Consider the following 15,074-nt stretch of genomic DNA (forward strand, 5'->3'; position numbering starts at 1 on the left):
ACTACAGATCGCTTTTACAGATTGGAGCGAAGGGGTGTAGAACCTCCTTGGGTGTAACCAAGGAGGTTCTATATGTCACCATGGAAGTATTATCGGGTGGAACCAATATTCAATGTATTTACTTTGATTTTGTTAATTTCCTACTCCTCCTCTCACTCTGATACCAACAAAACAGTGTGTAGTGAGAGTGAGTGAGAAAGGATATTTTTATCATTCACATGCTGGAAGGTGTAAAAGCAACAATTTAATGAACAATCTGTAAATGTTTCGGGAATATGCCATGCGCTGGGCTTAAATAATATAACTGTTGGGACGCAGCGAGTGATTAGTGATCCACAAAGCGGCGCTCTTTCTGGAAAGTGTACTTCTGTTGTTACCGGTTTCTGCTACTTTATTCCGTCCCGTTCATTTCAGTGACCCAACCATAAACATGGCAGCCCTGAAGGCTCTGACACCGCTGAAAGACAGTGGCCGTGGCCTATCATAAAGCCCGAAACATAATTCAGAAGGCGTGACCAGTGGGACAAATCTGGTGTCGCACGGTTTAAAGCGCAAGCGGGTCCGGGAATGTGCTGCATAGTATAGGCTATTTTGATTATTGAATACTGGAAAACAGAAAAAAACGTCTTTCTGAGTCATGATTATATATTATGGAACTTTGTGAACACTACTTTGAATAAAAGCTCCTTCAATATGCTTTATTCCATATCATAATATGAAGGGTGGTGCAAACGCGCAACGCTGCTTTACAAAACAAACGCCTCCACTGCTAAGCCTTGCCTTGACTCTGACCAATCAGCGGCGGTTATTGGTGCAACTGACACACTCCCGCCAATTCTGACTGAGGACTGAGGAGCGCGAGGCAGGCAGCGGGGGAATAGAGGGAGTGTGTGGGAGATGCGGAAAGAGCAGGCTTTTTACTTTAAGTTAAATAAATTATATATATAGTGTTTAAGTAGCACGATAATATTCGCTTCGTTATTGGGGGCATTCATCAGTCGTTATACGAACTCCTCCATTGTTTTGAATTGGTTTCGCTGAAGAATATCACTAGAGAGGGGAGCCTCGGATAGTGGTGGTGATGTTGGCGGCGGAAAACCCATCTGTGGACGGGCATTTGGCAGCATCTACCCCACGGAGAAGAGGTAACAATACCGAACAAGCTTTTAGCTAGTCCTAACTAACAATTTGCCAAAATGTTTAACACAATACTCTGGATGGAGTACATTTTCGTATGTAGTACTTAACGTTAACGAGCATAATACGAGGACAAATCAAACAACCCTGCGTTAAGTTGAATCTGTCAGTAATGGTTAGTCTTCCCTATTAGAAACGAATCAATGTATTGTCAACAGTGTATTGCAATAGTAACCGATATAACGTTGGCAAAGGTTAATGGGTTTTCTTATAAGAATCAAACGCTAGCCAACGTTAGCTGTGTAACATGTAAGATACCCAGCATCGCTAATGTTATTACCTAATGAGGAACATTGGTTTAACGTCAGTTGGAGAACAAAAACGTTTTTCTAACGCAGCTAACGTTAAGTTATCCTCAAAGTATTTTTCCATTCCAGCAATTGCAGGGAGCCTCAGCTAACGTAACGGAGTAGTGATTGGTAACATTAGCACAGCAAACTTCACTACACTACTCGCTATGTTACTGCTGCTTGGCTAACTCCACTAGTTGGCTAGCACAGTTGCTAGTAGTAACTGGATCTGCGCTAGCAGACAAGCTAGTTATGCTAGCAAGAGTCTCGGAGTTGGTTAGCACCACACATTAAAGCTGTTTTCTCCTAAATGTAGCTATACAGCTATCCAGTTAACTATTTTCGAACATGTGTTTGGTACTGGATATAACGTTAGTACATGCAACTCTTTTGTTGAATTCATTTTGTCGAGGTTTAAGTATTGTGGTCGGACAGCCATCTCTCCCCTGACAGCCCCAAGGTGTCTGCTTTGCGGACACGACCGGGCCTGCTGCACCGACTGATACACCGGTTGGCGGGAGAGCTAACCAAACACATCCATTAGGCTTATTATAATGGTTCACCAACGTTTCAACCAAGTTCGACATTTTATGCAGCTAAACAAAATTGGTTTTATCACAACGTGTATGTTATTCGATAGATAATCGGAGAGTTTAACGTTAAAGCCAGGCTAATTGGGATTTTTAACATTGCAGTAACATAAGCTAAACTACGACGCTGAAGTTGGCATTCGATTCGCAGCTTCTGATTGGAATTTTCTGGTCCACCTTAAAAGTGACATAACGCCTGTAGATGGAGTTGTTCAGTTATTTTCAAGCTAATTCATTAACTGAAAAACGCAACAAATAGGGGGAAAATGAAATGGTCTTTAATTGATTTACAATCCTGGATTTTGATCATTTTAACTGTAGCATTTTTTTTTCTTATTGCCCTTACTCATGGTAAACTGATTTTCAGTCTTATTGCTATTTCTTTTGCTGTAATCCTACCTGCTCAGTATTAAAAAGTCTCAAGAAACCAATACTCCAATATGACAGGGGACATCACAGGGTATCATAATCCTGAGTTTTATTCATTTTTACTGTAGCATTTTTTCTTGCTGACCTCGAAACCTTTATTCTATTTGTGAAAATGCTAAAAAGGGAGATTTCACTGATATTTCTCCATCCAGACCACATTAGACCAGGTCCAGATCAAAAACCACTATACTTAGACCTGTCAAATCTGGACTAGATTACCAAGGACACTCCAGAGACTCATTAAAACACAGTTTCAGATTTGTGAAACCTTTATTCTATTTGTGAAAATGCAAAAAAGGGCGATTTCACTGATATTTCTCCATCCAGATCACAGACCAGGTCCAGATTAAAAACCACTATACTTAGACCCTATCAAATCTGGACTAGATTACCAAGGAGACTCCAGAGACTCATTAAAACACAGTTTCAGATTTGTGAAACCTTTATTCTATTTGTGAAAATGCAAAAAAGGGAGATTTCACTGATATTTCTCCATCCAGACCACATTAGCCAGGTCCAGATTAAAAACCACTATACTTAGACTTGTCAAATCTCCTTTTGCATTTTCACAAATAGAATAAAGGTTTCGAGGTCAATAAGAAAAAAATGCTACAGTAAAAATGAATAAAACTCAGGATTATGATACCTTGTGAATGTCCCCTGTCATATTGGAGTATTGGTTTCTTGCGACTTTTTAATACTGAGCAGGTAGGACCACAGCAAAAGAAATGGCAATAAGACTGAAAATCAGTTTACCATGAGTAAGGGCAATAAGAAAAAAAAATGCTACAGTTAAAATGATCAAAATCCAGGATTGTAAATCAATTAAAGACCATTTCATTCTATAATTGATTCTCATTTCATCTTCCCCTTATTTGTTACGTTTTTCAGTTAATGAATTAGCTTGAAAATGACTGAACTACACCATCTACAGGCGTTATGCCACTTTTAAGGTGGACCGGAAAATTCCAATCAGAAGCTGCGAATCGGAAGCAAACTTCAGCGTCGTAGCTAAACTGGCATTTGATTACTGCCATGGCAAACTACTGCATGCGCAATCTTAACAAAAGATGAAGTGGTGTAGTCGAGTTGTTAAAGTTTAGTTAGAATCCAGTTTAGTTAAATAGTTTTGTATTGATTGTCAACTAATTTGGGATTATTTGTCGTTCACATTGGTTCTAGACTCCAATCTTCATTTGCAATGTTTGCCATTTTAAGACAGTTGATGCCATTTCATCTCGACAGAAAGATTCTACTTTACTACTGATATCAACACTTATGAGGAAGACGTTCATTATTACAAGCATTTGAGTTGAGTTTGGTATTAAGTGTTATTTTCTCATCTGGTGTTGTTGCTGGTCTTTTCAGGAATGGATTGCAAACCCAGTAACCATGCCAACAAGAAACTTGTTCAAGGTAAGGAAATAATGTTTTCTCTACACACTATAGCATGTTTATTATGAGAATGAGCCTTTATCAAGTAGTGTTGATGTTTATCTAGCACGGAGGGTTGCATGATTTTAATACCAATGCCAAACCCTTACAATACCCATGAAAGATTCTGAAGTATCATAGTTATCAACATGGTCTATATGGGACATATTTGTGTTATTCCAGTTTACCAACTTTTCTCTTCATTATTCCCTGTCTTGTTGTGTGTTCTTGACCAAATCCCCTTTTACTCATAATATTGTGATACTACTTGGTATAGTATCGATTGGTAAAGTTTGGAAATGGTGACAACCCTACCAATCAACATAGGAATTACATATAATTCAATCAGGTTGATATAATGGCCCCCTAGAGGTATGAATTAACACACTCTACGAACGATTAAAAATGACATCAATTATGACATCACTTTATTCACCTTGCTTAAAAACTTAAATATTGATTAGTTTGCTCAGTTTACAATTGCCATTTTGGTGAACAACTTTGTTATAGCCCCATTGTCTGTTATCTGGACAGATACAACTACCACTGATGGTGACTCAGTTTTCTATATTCTGTCCTCAGCTCGTCTCCCATTCAAGCGCCTGAACCCTGAACCTAAGGAGAATCAAAAGCCTAAACGTCCCCGCGCCCCCCCCTGCCCTGAACCAGGGATCTCAGACGGGGAGAATGAAACAGAGTCCTCCCCACTCCCTGTGCGCAACGGACCAGCCTTGGTTAACGGGCGCGGACCCCTCGATGGCTTCTTGAGTCGCAGCCGCCCTGCCCCCTCAGATGAGAACATGGTTATTGATCTCACTGAGGATGACCAAACAGCTCCCAAAAAGCGCCGTGCTCCACCTGTCTCTACCTCCCCCTGCCTCCCAACAAAAGACAAGCATCAGGGCAAAGACAAAAGGGCCTCCACTGGGAAATCCAGCAACAGTGATCGCACTCCTGAGACACATGCTTTAGACTGCAATGTAGTCGACGAAACAGAGAGTGATGAGGAGGTAGAGGAGATGGAGGAAAAAGATGAGGAGGAGGCTGCATCTATCTCACAGCTAGACACAACGCAGGATTTTGAAAGTGAGGAAGAGGAGCAGGAGGAGTCGGTAAATGCCGATGTTTCCAGTCTGGGGGACAGGTCCATGCTGTCGCCTTCATCAGCCAGCTCCACATCTGCTGCTGAGAGTTCACCAGAACAGGCCAAGACTGAGGGCATTACTACACCTACAGTAAGCACAGCTCCCATGTCTTGCTTTTACTGTCTCATAATCACACTTGGGGCTGGGCAGTATGGACAAAATTAATATTACAACAATCCTAAGAAATTATTTAGATATTGATGTATAATGATATCTGCTAATACATGCAAAATCACATTAAACCAAATTGATGTTTATCACATTGAACTGCATGGTAATATGAAGTATGATAAAACTAATTTTCAAATAATAATATTGAATTATTGCCCAGCCCTAATCACACTCACTTTAAAAGACAAGTAGAGCACAGATTGCTGAAGTGTTACTGTTTAAAACCATTATTTACATGTTAACTTTTAATGGAAGGTGCTTATTTTCAGTAAGGATTGATAAAATCTGAGATGAGGCTGGATGAATCTGTGTCTGTATCAAGCTCTTGTCAAACTCATCTGTATATTATATAGATCAAAGGCTTTGTGGAAAAGTCTATGAAACACAGCAGACAATATTCCTAATGCCACATTCTCATAACGACTGCCGGCTTTGTTCGTTTTTCTGCATAGGAGCCAAAGACGACCCCCAAGATACCAGCAGATGAGAAGGTGAAAAGACGCTCATTGAAGGTAAGGCTGTTTCTGTGTGCACTGCTGGCTGGGCTTGAAATTTGTTCCAAACATCCCACATTGTCAATCCAGAAGTCACCCACTGCATGGGTTCAAAACACAGCCTGTGCTCTAGTATCTTTTTTTTTTTTATTATCCCACTCAATAAAAGAAACTAATAGATTTTGTAGAAAGAAAAGACTGACACTGAACTTTTTGCAACTATAGAGTTTACAAGAACAAGAAGAGAGGCTTCGCCTGCGCCAGGAGAAGGAACGGCAGAGGGAAGAGGCTAAAGCCGCGAAAGAGAAAAAGAAAGAAGAGGCTCGCAAACAAAAGGAGGAGCGAGAAAGGGAAAAACGGGAGAAAAAGGAAAAAGATGAGCGAGAGAAACGGGAGAAAAAAGAAAAGGAGGAGAAAGAAAAGGCAGATCGGTTAAAGGCAAAAGAGGAGCAACGGAAATCAAAGCAAGAGTGAGTCATGCAATTTCTTTATACTGTGAGGTTTTCTCTCATCAAATTTGACTTTGACATACTTTCAGTGCCATAAGTCAGTGTTTGTCAAATAAAATGTGATTACAACAGACATTTTGTTTTGCTCAAACCTTGTCTCAGGGCTAAACTTGAAGAAAAACGGAAGAAAGAAGAGGAGAAGCGGGTGAAAGAAGAAGAGAAACGGTTGAAAGAAGAGAAGGATGTGAGTTTATGTGGAAAGGTGTCAGTTGACGCTGTGTGGATGCTATAACATTTTCCTCCCAGATTTGCAATGAGGAATTACACCGGCTAATGTCCCATCTTTTGTCCCATCTGTATCTTGTTTACAGCGTCTCAAAGCGGAGAAAGCAGAGATTACAAGGTTTCTACAGAAACCCAAGACCCAACAGGCTCCAAAGGTGGGAGATCTCACATGAAATGATGTGATGAAATTGTGAATTTACTGTGCCAATTGAAATTGTGTTTTCATTCAGTTGGGGTTATCCCTCCATGGCTAGTTTATCAAGGCTAAAACGTTCAGTGAAATACTGTTTTGTTTTTTTTTTTGTTCACAATTATACTGTCATCATAGTGCTATTCTGTTGCCTCAAAGCTGTAGTGGTTTAGTTAGCATCTCTTATCATTAGTGCATGATCTATATCATTACCCACAACGCAGTCCCATGTATGAGCGTGTTGCAAAACACACTCTGAACTCCTAGTGTGAAATAAGTTAACTGGATCAATAAGTACAAATATAGTAACTGTTACATCCCTCTTCCCCTCCAGACCCTTGCAGCTGCCTGTGGGAAGTTTGCTCCATTTGAGATCAAAGAAAACATGTGCCTGGCACCACTGTGCCGGGTCCAGTGTGAGGACTCTGTTCTGGAGGAGCTGGACCAGTACTTGTTGAAACCTGCTGATAACCTGAACGGTCTAGACGACTGGATTCGGAAAAAACCCCGCCGATCCGGCCCCACCAAACCCAGACAGACAGACCCACTCAGGTGAGACTAGCTGTAATGTCTGTCCCTGCCAATTACAGTTGCTTGGTGCTCTAAACCGGGTCCAGGAATGTCCCAAACATGATGTATAATACAAATAAAAAGAAAAAATAACAGTAAATGTCAAGTTTATAAGTGTCAGGTGTGTGGGATATGTTTTTTGGCATTATTATGGCTCACTGAAGTCCCCAAAACCATTGAGCGATCAAGTTCTTGCCATGATAAAGCATTTTCATGCATTAGGCTGGATAACTGTGCTCATCCACAGGCTGCAAATAGTCACTGAATGGTTGAGCACAGAATTGAAGTAGATCATATCTGTCTGTGGTTGTCTCAACCGACTTGGAACACTTACTGGGAGTTTGTGGAGCAGTGCATGAGATGGCATTTTCCACCATTATCCATAAAACTGAAGATGATTAAATGTGTTGTAGAGGAATGATGTTGCATCTCTAAAATATGTACCAGATCCTTGTACAATCCAGGAGTGCTGAAGATGCTCTATTGTCCTATGGAACTAAGATTCTTTTTTGCAGTTAATTGTAGTTTAACTTGTTCTAGTTCAGTTAATTTGTCAACATTCCTGTGTTGTTAACCATCTGTGCTCTCTTTCTGTTTCCACCTTGTGTGTTTCTCCTCAGGGAGTGTGCAATGGTGGAAGGGCCTAAACCAGACGGTGTGCCGGACCGTAAACGTTACGGACCCATGAAGCTGCTGCAGTTCCATCGGAACTACCGTCCAGCCTACTGGGGCACCTGGAGTAAGGAGAGCTCACACATCTCACCCCGCTGCCCCCTCAGACAGGACAAGGTAAGCAATAACGTAATTTTACAGTTGGTCCTACTATTGGCAGTCATCAATAACAGTAGGTGATAGTTGGGAGAAATATCATCAGTCAATTCAGTTTCATCTTCACTCCAGCAGTGAGAGGTCCTGAAGCCCCACTGCCATGTTTTGACTGAATAACTTTATCGTAATTCTATGTAGAATTTAGCCTGCGCAGACTGTGGAAACCAGCAGTAAACTAAGTTTCTCATAGCAGGGAGAAGAGCTTATTGTAAACAGGATGTGGCATTTAATGGTACCAGCTCATAAGTGGGTTACTTGAATATTCAGAATATTAATGGAATATTAGTGTACATGTAAAGGTAACCACTGATGGATATTTTCAGGCATACTCTCAGAACATGGCTGGGGTCAGTTGCCTACTTCTACATCAACTGGAGAACCCACATTACATAGTCATGCTTTCAAATCAGCTTTCAGATTTCAGCATTGCTTCATTTTGATAGATAGATAGATAGATATGCCAGTGGACCCACTTCTGCTCTCTATCACAGGCAGTTGCGATCGGTTCATACAACTTTTGTGGGAAACCCTGCACAAACACAAAGCATGTGCCTATCCTGAACTTTTACTCTCAATATCTGCTAGTGGTGTAACGGACCGTAGTTGATCCGTGATCCGTACGGATCCCCCCCCACGGTTTGGCACGCATGTGAACCGCGGATTAATTGCAAAGTTTAACCATCATAGTATGAAATACAGTTTTACTGCCGCTGTTACTTTTTAAAGTGATAATTCCCTAAATCTCGATGCAGAGTTGCAGTGAAAATATACAGACAAGACAGATGCGTGCTGTGTTTTACTCTGAAGCGCAATGATTGCGTTAGGGAAGAAAAAAAAAGGAAAAGCGACTGATTTAAAAGACGTCGCTTTCGCCTCCTTTTGAGTGAAATCCCGTAGGCTATGACTTCGGGCATTTTCAGTGGTGTAACTGGGAAACTGGGCATGCTTGTCATCATTGAAATAGATCACAAGATTGTGATGTTTATTGCAACTTTGGCAATATGCTGCCTTCCCTTCGACACACAGCTCCGCTCGGAGAAGCTCCAGTCTCTTTGCCTGTCTGTGGCATAGCCTTCAGTGTTGATAGGCCATTACTTGTGACGTGTAACCAATCAGATAGTGCTGTGGGCGGGACATTGAGCGAGACTATAGAGTGGTGACTACAGACAGAGAGAGGCGGCTGCATCAGAGCCAAAGTAGCACATTTTAAAATTAATTTAACCCTAACCCTTTTTTTTTTTTTTTTTGATCCGATCCGTGACTCAAAACCGTGATACGATTCGAACCGTGAGTTTTGTGATCCGTTGCACCCCTAATATCTGCTCTGTGTCCAAGATATTGATATTTTCATGTTGTAGCTGTGACACTAAAAGCTGTGCTGTCACCTCAGGATCTGTTGGACTATGAGGTGGACAGCGATGAGGAATGGGAGGAAGAGGAACCTGGAGAGTCCCTGTCACACAGTGAAGGGGTGAGTCTCACTGGAGGGTTAGGAAATGTGAATACTAGAGGTGTAAGATTTTCACACTTTGCCCAATGATGTTGTATCTGTACGTTGATGCCCAGTATCATAGTTTAATACACACTGTCTTCAAAATGGAAATTTAAATTGAAACGGTGTGGTCTAGTGATTCATGCATGGTGTTTTACTCATAAGTACTGTATTTTTGATTTACAATATACATTTGTTTGGCCGAAAGGGTGTGATTTAAACTTTATAGTGAGGTCAAATGAAATAAAATCTGATCAATCGAAGCATATCATGGTATCCAATATTATTGTATCGTATTGTGCTTTAGCTACTTGTAATTCAGCAAAAAAAAAACATGTACTTTTTTTTGTCAAACTAGTCTTGTCTATAAGGATTGTAGCATGACTGCAATTATATTTTCTTTTCAAACAAAATAGTCAGAACCTCATAGTTTGACCTGGTTATCATTTTCAGGAGGATGAGGAGGAGGGAGGTGACAATGACGATGATGACGACGACGGCTTCTTTGTTCCACATGGTTACCTCTCGGATGGGGAGGGGGCGTTGGAGGAAGAGGTATGAAGGCTGCTGCAGTCTCTTGGTTGTTTTTGTCGGTTAATTTCATTTTCTTCCAGAATAGAGGACTATATGTGCCAAACAGTGTCTGCTTCCTGTCTGTGCCTTCATTTACACATTTACACATGTGACCTCCCAGGAGGGTGGCGATCTGGAGAAGCAGAAAGTGCGTCAGAAGCTGAAAGCAAGGGAGTGGGACGAGCTGATGTCTACCAAGAAGAAGGTGAAGGTGCTGGAGGCGGTGGTGAGGGGCTGCGTCTGGGAGGGAGAAGGCACAACCTTGGAGTTCTTCCAGCCTTACGCTGTGTGTCTGGTCGAGCCTTTACCCAAGCCAGACAACAGCCCCAGCCCCGAGGAAACGTCACGGAAACGCCAGGGAGATGAACAATGTGAGTGTGTGTCACTTGATTTACTTGGATACATGGGTGAAAGTAGGATATTTTTAATTTTAGGCACAGTCCTGGAGGGTCTAATTGTCTCCTAACCACATACAGTTTATGTTCAGATCCTTGTTGCTTATATTCACATGCATTATCTGGTAGTATTTACTGTACTAACAGGATAACGTTCTGCAGATTTGAGTGTAAATACCATCGAGCATGTCTGGGTTATTTCTCTATAGTTGCACTGCCATCGCCCATTCTCCTATTGTGCAGCTGACCAGAAATATTTAGCAACATTATTTAAGTTAAACCTGCTTCCTTGAAAATGTATTTGGAGCCTCCATTTAGTCCAGGAGTAGGTCTAATAATTCTGAGCAGTTATTTGGGTCCAGAATAGATTAAATTTAGTGCTGTTTTAAGCTGTGTTAGTGAAAGCCTGTGTGAGTTGGTGTAGGATAGATGTAATCCATCCAAAGTGTTTGTACAGTTATTTTTTATCATTGCAATGAATCCTCCAGGGATATTTACGAATCATTGTGAATATCATGTTAAATAATGCATTTGAAGCATTAATTAGGCATGAGCAGTGTTGATTGTAATTATAGAAGTTGAATTCAATACACTTAGATTTATTGAGTAAACGTGTGATCAGCTTGCATTTTAGATTCAGGGAACATAAGATCAGTTTTCTTTTTCCAGCAAAACAAATACATATTTGAAATGAGAAAATCTGAATAAAACTAATCTACTTCAAAATGTAAAAGATGATTGTGAAGGCCATGATCTATTAACCGATGACTCGAACAACTCTGTAATGCTCTTTTTCTCCTGTCTCCCATAGTGCTGAGTCAGCTGCTGCCTCTGCTGCATGGCAATGTCAACAGCAACAAGGTGATCATCACAGAGTTTCAGGAGTTCTGTCGCCAGCAGACCTCCTCTTCTTCATCTTCATCATCTCCCAGCCTATCCAGCCCTTTGAACTCAGTAGACAACATTCCTACCAGGTGAAACAACAGTATTTGGTTATAGAGTCTGCGTGTGTGTATTTTTTAATCATGTTTTTTTTTTATATATATATATATATATATATAAATTAAAATATATAACGTCCTTCTGGCTCCGGACCATCAGGCAATCCTTGAGTTTGAACCCTGATTTATTTGTTGAGGTCTTAATTTAATATTTTGAAAATCTATGCCTGCAGCTACGCTAGACACTAATATTCTGCTATTCAGTGGTGAGAGTTTGTGTTGCAGATGCTGTTTTGACAGTTTTGCCTCAACTTAAGTGACTTTTTCCCCCCTCTTTCATCAGAATACGTCTGAGGCGCCTCATCAAGAACAGTGCTGTCTATGAGAAGCGCTCAGTCCACAGGCGTTGCTGCTGGTACGTGCACACAGACGTCCTGTCCCGTTTTAGCCAGGAGGCCCTCCCAGTGCCCTGCCAGTGGACCTACCTCACAACAGGAGCTCGGGAAGAGTCCCGTGAAGAGCCTCAGGCTGCCACCGGCTCACAGGGAAACTCTCCCACCACGCCCCAGACCTCCTCCACCACACCTTCATCCTCCAACAAAAGGAAGAGCACAGGCAGCATGTCAATCACCAGATTCATGAAGAAGTGTTCTGACCCTGAGCGGGTAGGAAAAGGCATTCAGACTGAATTAATCTGTCTTCTATTTGTTTACCAACTTTATAATTATTTTTTTAAGACCTCACTTTAGCATTTTATTTCTTCCTCTACCTGGCTTAGTCTGCCAACTACTCACTCATGGAAGAAAGTTTTTTCTGACCTGCACACAAACCCTTCCCTTAATCATAGCTTTTTTCCACAGATGGGTCTTTTCCATCTCTATCCAATTCCATTGCCTTCACATGCTTTTCAAAAGCTGATTTTTTTTTTTTTTTTGTAGTCTATTATTTGAATAGCTTTTTCTCAAATGGTCCTCTTCCCTGTCTTCCCCAGACGGAAGCGATGGAGACGGATGGTTTTCAAGCTGACACCGAGGATGACGATGAGGATGACTGCATCATCATCTCTACACAGAGCGGTGGGTTGGACAGGAGATTAAAAACAGTTATCCCAGTCAACTTTTTCTGAGGATTGGGCCCTCTTTACATTTGCATTAACATTTTTATACACATAAAAATATGTGTAAAAATGCAGCGGAGATGCATTTAGAAAAAAAAAAAAAGATAATTCAGTTACTCAGACCAACTCTGGTGATTGGGTAGGACATTGTGACCACGTATTCACCTTTCCCAACTTGCATATGTACTGCTTGGCTGTAATTCTTGTCTGTGTTGTAAAAATGTTTGCAGCTTACAGAAGAAATAGATATATACTGTATGTGGATACTATGCAACTTGAGATAGATTGAGATATGGAGGTGGATACAGCTACAGTCTTCAGCCGGTCATATGTTAAGTAATAAAGTTGGCTTCAGGGTGGAAAATTTGTTTGGTACATGAGCCACTGTGGCGGGTGAACAAAGTTTGCCCAAACTGGGGGGGGGGGGACGACACACCAGTTCACGGACCCTTTACGAAGCATGTTCCCACAGTTGCGCTTATGCATTGCCCTCGTCCATTGTTGTTGTTTTTTTTTTTTCTCGCCATGACCATTCCTGGGCACTGTACTTGGCAACATAGTTTCAAAACAAATTCTTTTGATATGAAATATTGTTACCAAGGAAAACATAAAATAGGGCAGCCTCAGCGCCCACTACGTGATTTTTAGCTTGTCTACCCTGAGGCTAGATCAGACTGTCAAACTGGAAGCAGAATGTGGCAACATATTGTTATATTTAGCCTTTATCATTGATTTTAAAAAACATAATGGCTATCAAAAAGTTAATTTTTCACCCTGGTTGGCTTCTGTCTATGTTTTGGGTGTATGCATCATACCCCTCCAAATACTTGCCAGATCTTGATAAAATGACAGATGGGAACAACAGTTGAACTGAGAATGCAAATTGGCATTTTACGTTCAAACGGGAAATCCAATATCAACATATTCCATGGATATGTTTTTTTTCTCTGTCAAATTTAAATGAGAACTAAACAAAAACAAAATGTTTACACTGCAGGCACAACCAGAGCGAACTCCTCCAGCAACCCCATCATCACCAGCGAGGGAGACGGCCAGATGGAAGTCACTCCCTCAGACACAGCTGCTCTCCCCTTGCCCAGCGCTGCTCCTACACTTGCCACTGCCTAAGGAAAGGACAAGCCCTCCTTCGTCCTCTCTGGGACCCTGCACCTTCCCTTACCACTGCCCAAGGGCGTCCCCTCTCCCTCGTACTTCCCCCTTTCCTGGGTCTGAACTCCATTGTGTCCAAGACAGAATCAGGTCTTCAAGCAAGATGAAGCACTGCACTCTGGTAGAGGTGGCTCACCGCAGGCCGCGTGGCATCTACACAGTATTATGTTCCTCCTCTCACCTCACTCTTAAAGTGTCCGGAGACATCTTACCTGCAAAATGTAGTAAAAGTGTCTGATTCTATTATTAAGGACAGGTTTGATCAAATGTTCATTAACTGTGTTGTTGATTTTTCCATTGGAGTTTCGGTCAGGCATGTTCAGTGTGGGTGTCTTTAAAGTGGAAGGTGGCAGTCTCTCTGGCACTGCCTTCGGCTACAGCAGATTGGGTTAAACAGATGGAGAAAGAGCAGAACGGATATGTCCAGTCGACGTGAGAACTAGCATCCAGAGTTTGAAGAATTGGCATTGAAGACAGTTGTTGAACTGTTATTATATTCATGACATTATTGGATTTCAGATTATCATGTCATGGTTTAAATGTGTATATAGTCTACCAGCAATTAAAGCAGGGAAATGAGAGGCTGAAAGTCCATCCAGACATTTCCCTTTGACTTCAATGGGTGCATTTATTCTGCGATTTCTAATTCTGAGAGCTCACTGGAGTAGTTGCTGTTTGCTAGATCTGTACTTGTACAGTTAGGCCCAGTGTCATACAATTTTATAAATATGTATTTGTTTTCTTTTCCCAATTTTTTTTTTTTCAAGAATACTTGAACAGGATGAACTCATTAAACATAATATGATTAAATGTACTGCACTTTTATATTCCTTTTGTTTTCCCCCTCTATCTGGGTGCCTTTGTCAACATGATGCTGCCACCATCACCACTGACAGTTGCTAATTATTGTTCTTATCAAGAGCCGTAGTGTTTTGGTAAAGGGTTTGATGTTTAAGGATACAGCAGATGCTGTAGTCTTTCAGGCTGCTCAACCGTGCTTATATTACTACTCTGGGCCTCCATTTTGTATGTTCTTTGATTATGGTTAGGTGGAGTAGTAAAATAGCCGTCCATTGTTAAGACATTACTGTTCTCGTTTCATTTTAAGTGGCAGAGACATTATGAATGCTCTGAGCCCTCAACTGTTTTGATCTGCAGGTGTTATAAAGGTCTCAATTTGTCTTTCAATAAAGCATTATTTAAAAAGATTTGCCTTTATGTGCAACACTAGAATAAAAAAAAACATTTCTCAGTGTATGGAGCTTTCTATGAAATACATGATATGGTTCTGACAGATGGATTTTGTATTTGAAG

The 15,074-nt window shown here is 41.1% G+C and overlaps 1 protein-coding gene across 2 annotated transcripts; it reads left to right on the forward strand.

Annotated features, from left to right (window-relative positions):
* The first annotated feature begins 879 nt into the window (after positions 1-879).
* Positions 880-15,020, forward strand: chaf1a (chromatin assembly factor 1, subunit A (p150)). 2 transcript variants are annotated; one of them, XM_071895770.2, is made up of 16 exons: positions 880-1,145; positions 3,875-3,922; positions 4,523-5,175; positions 5,709-5,768; positions 5,976-6,220; positions 6,362-6,443; positions 6,571-6,639; positions 7,009-7,226; positions 7,865-8,033; positions 9,463-9,543; positions 10,018-10,119; positions 10,259-10,508; positions 11,344-11,506; positions 11,817-12,138; positions 12,465-12,549; positions 13,588-15,020. In XM_071895770.2, exons 1-16 carry the CDS (start codon positions 1,082-1,084, stop codon positions 13,716-13,718), a joined length of 2,742 nt encoding a protein of 913 aa, XP_071751871.1. In that variant the 5' UTR covers positions 880-1,081; the 3' UTR covers positions 13,719-15,020. The 2 variants fall into 2 exon arrangements, with proteins under 2 accessions (XP_071751871.1, XP_071751872.1); XM_071895771.2 differs by having other exon boundaries at positions 10,262-10,508.
* The last annotated feature ends 54 nt before the right edge of the window (positions 15,021-15,074 follow it).

Source organism: Centroberyx gerrardi, chromosome 9, assembly GCF_048128805.1.
Source record: "Centroberyx gerrardi isolate f3 chromosome 9, fCenGer3.hap1.cur.20231027, whole genome shotgun sequence".
Classification (NCBI taxonomy): Eukaryota; Metazoa; Chordata; class Actinopteri; order Beryciformes; family Berycidae; genus Centroberyx; species Centroberyx gerrardi.

Bases quoted from the DNA above. Each gene is read 5' to 3' on its own strand.
- chaf1a (XM_071895770.2), top strand. From the start codon at position 1,082: ATGTTGGCGGCGGAAAACCCATCTGTGGACGGGCATTTGGCAGCATCT. The intron at 5,769-5,975 runs GTAAGGCTGTTT...TTGCAACTATAG, and splicing joins TGAAAAGACGCTCATTGAAG to AGTTTACAAGAACAAGAAGA. The intron at 12,550-13,587 runs GTGGGTTGGACA...TTTACACTGCAG, and splicing joins CATCATCTCTACACAGAGCG to GCACAACCAGAGCGAACTCC.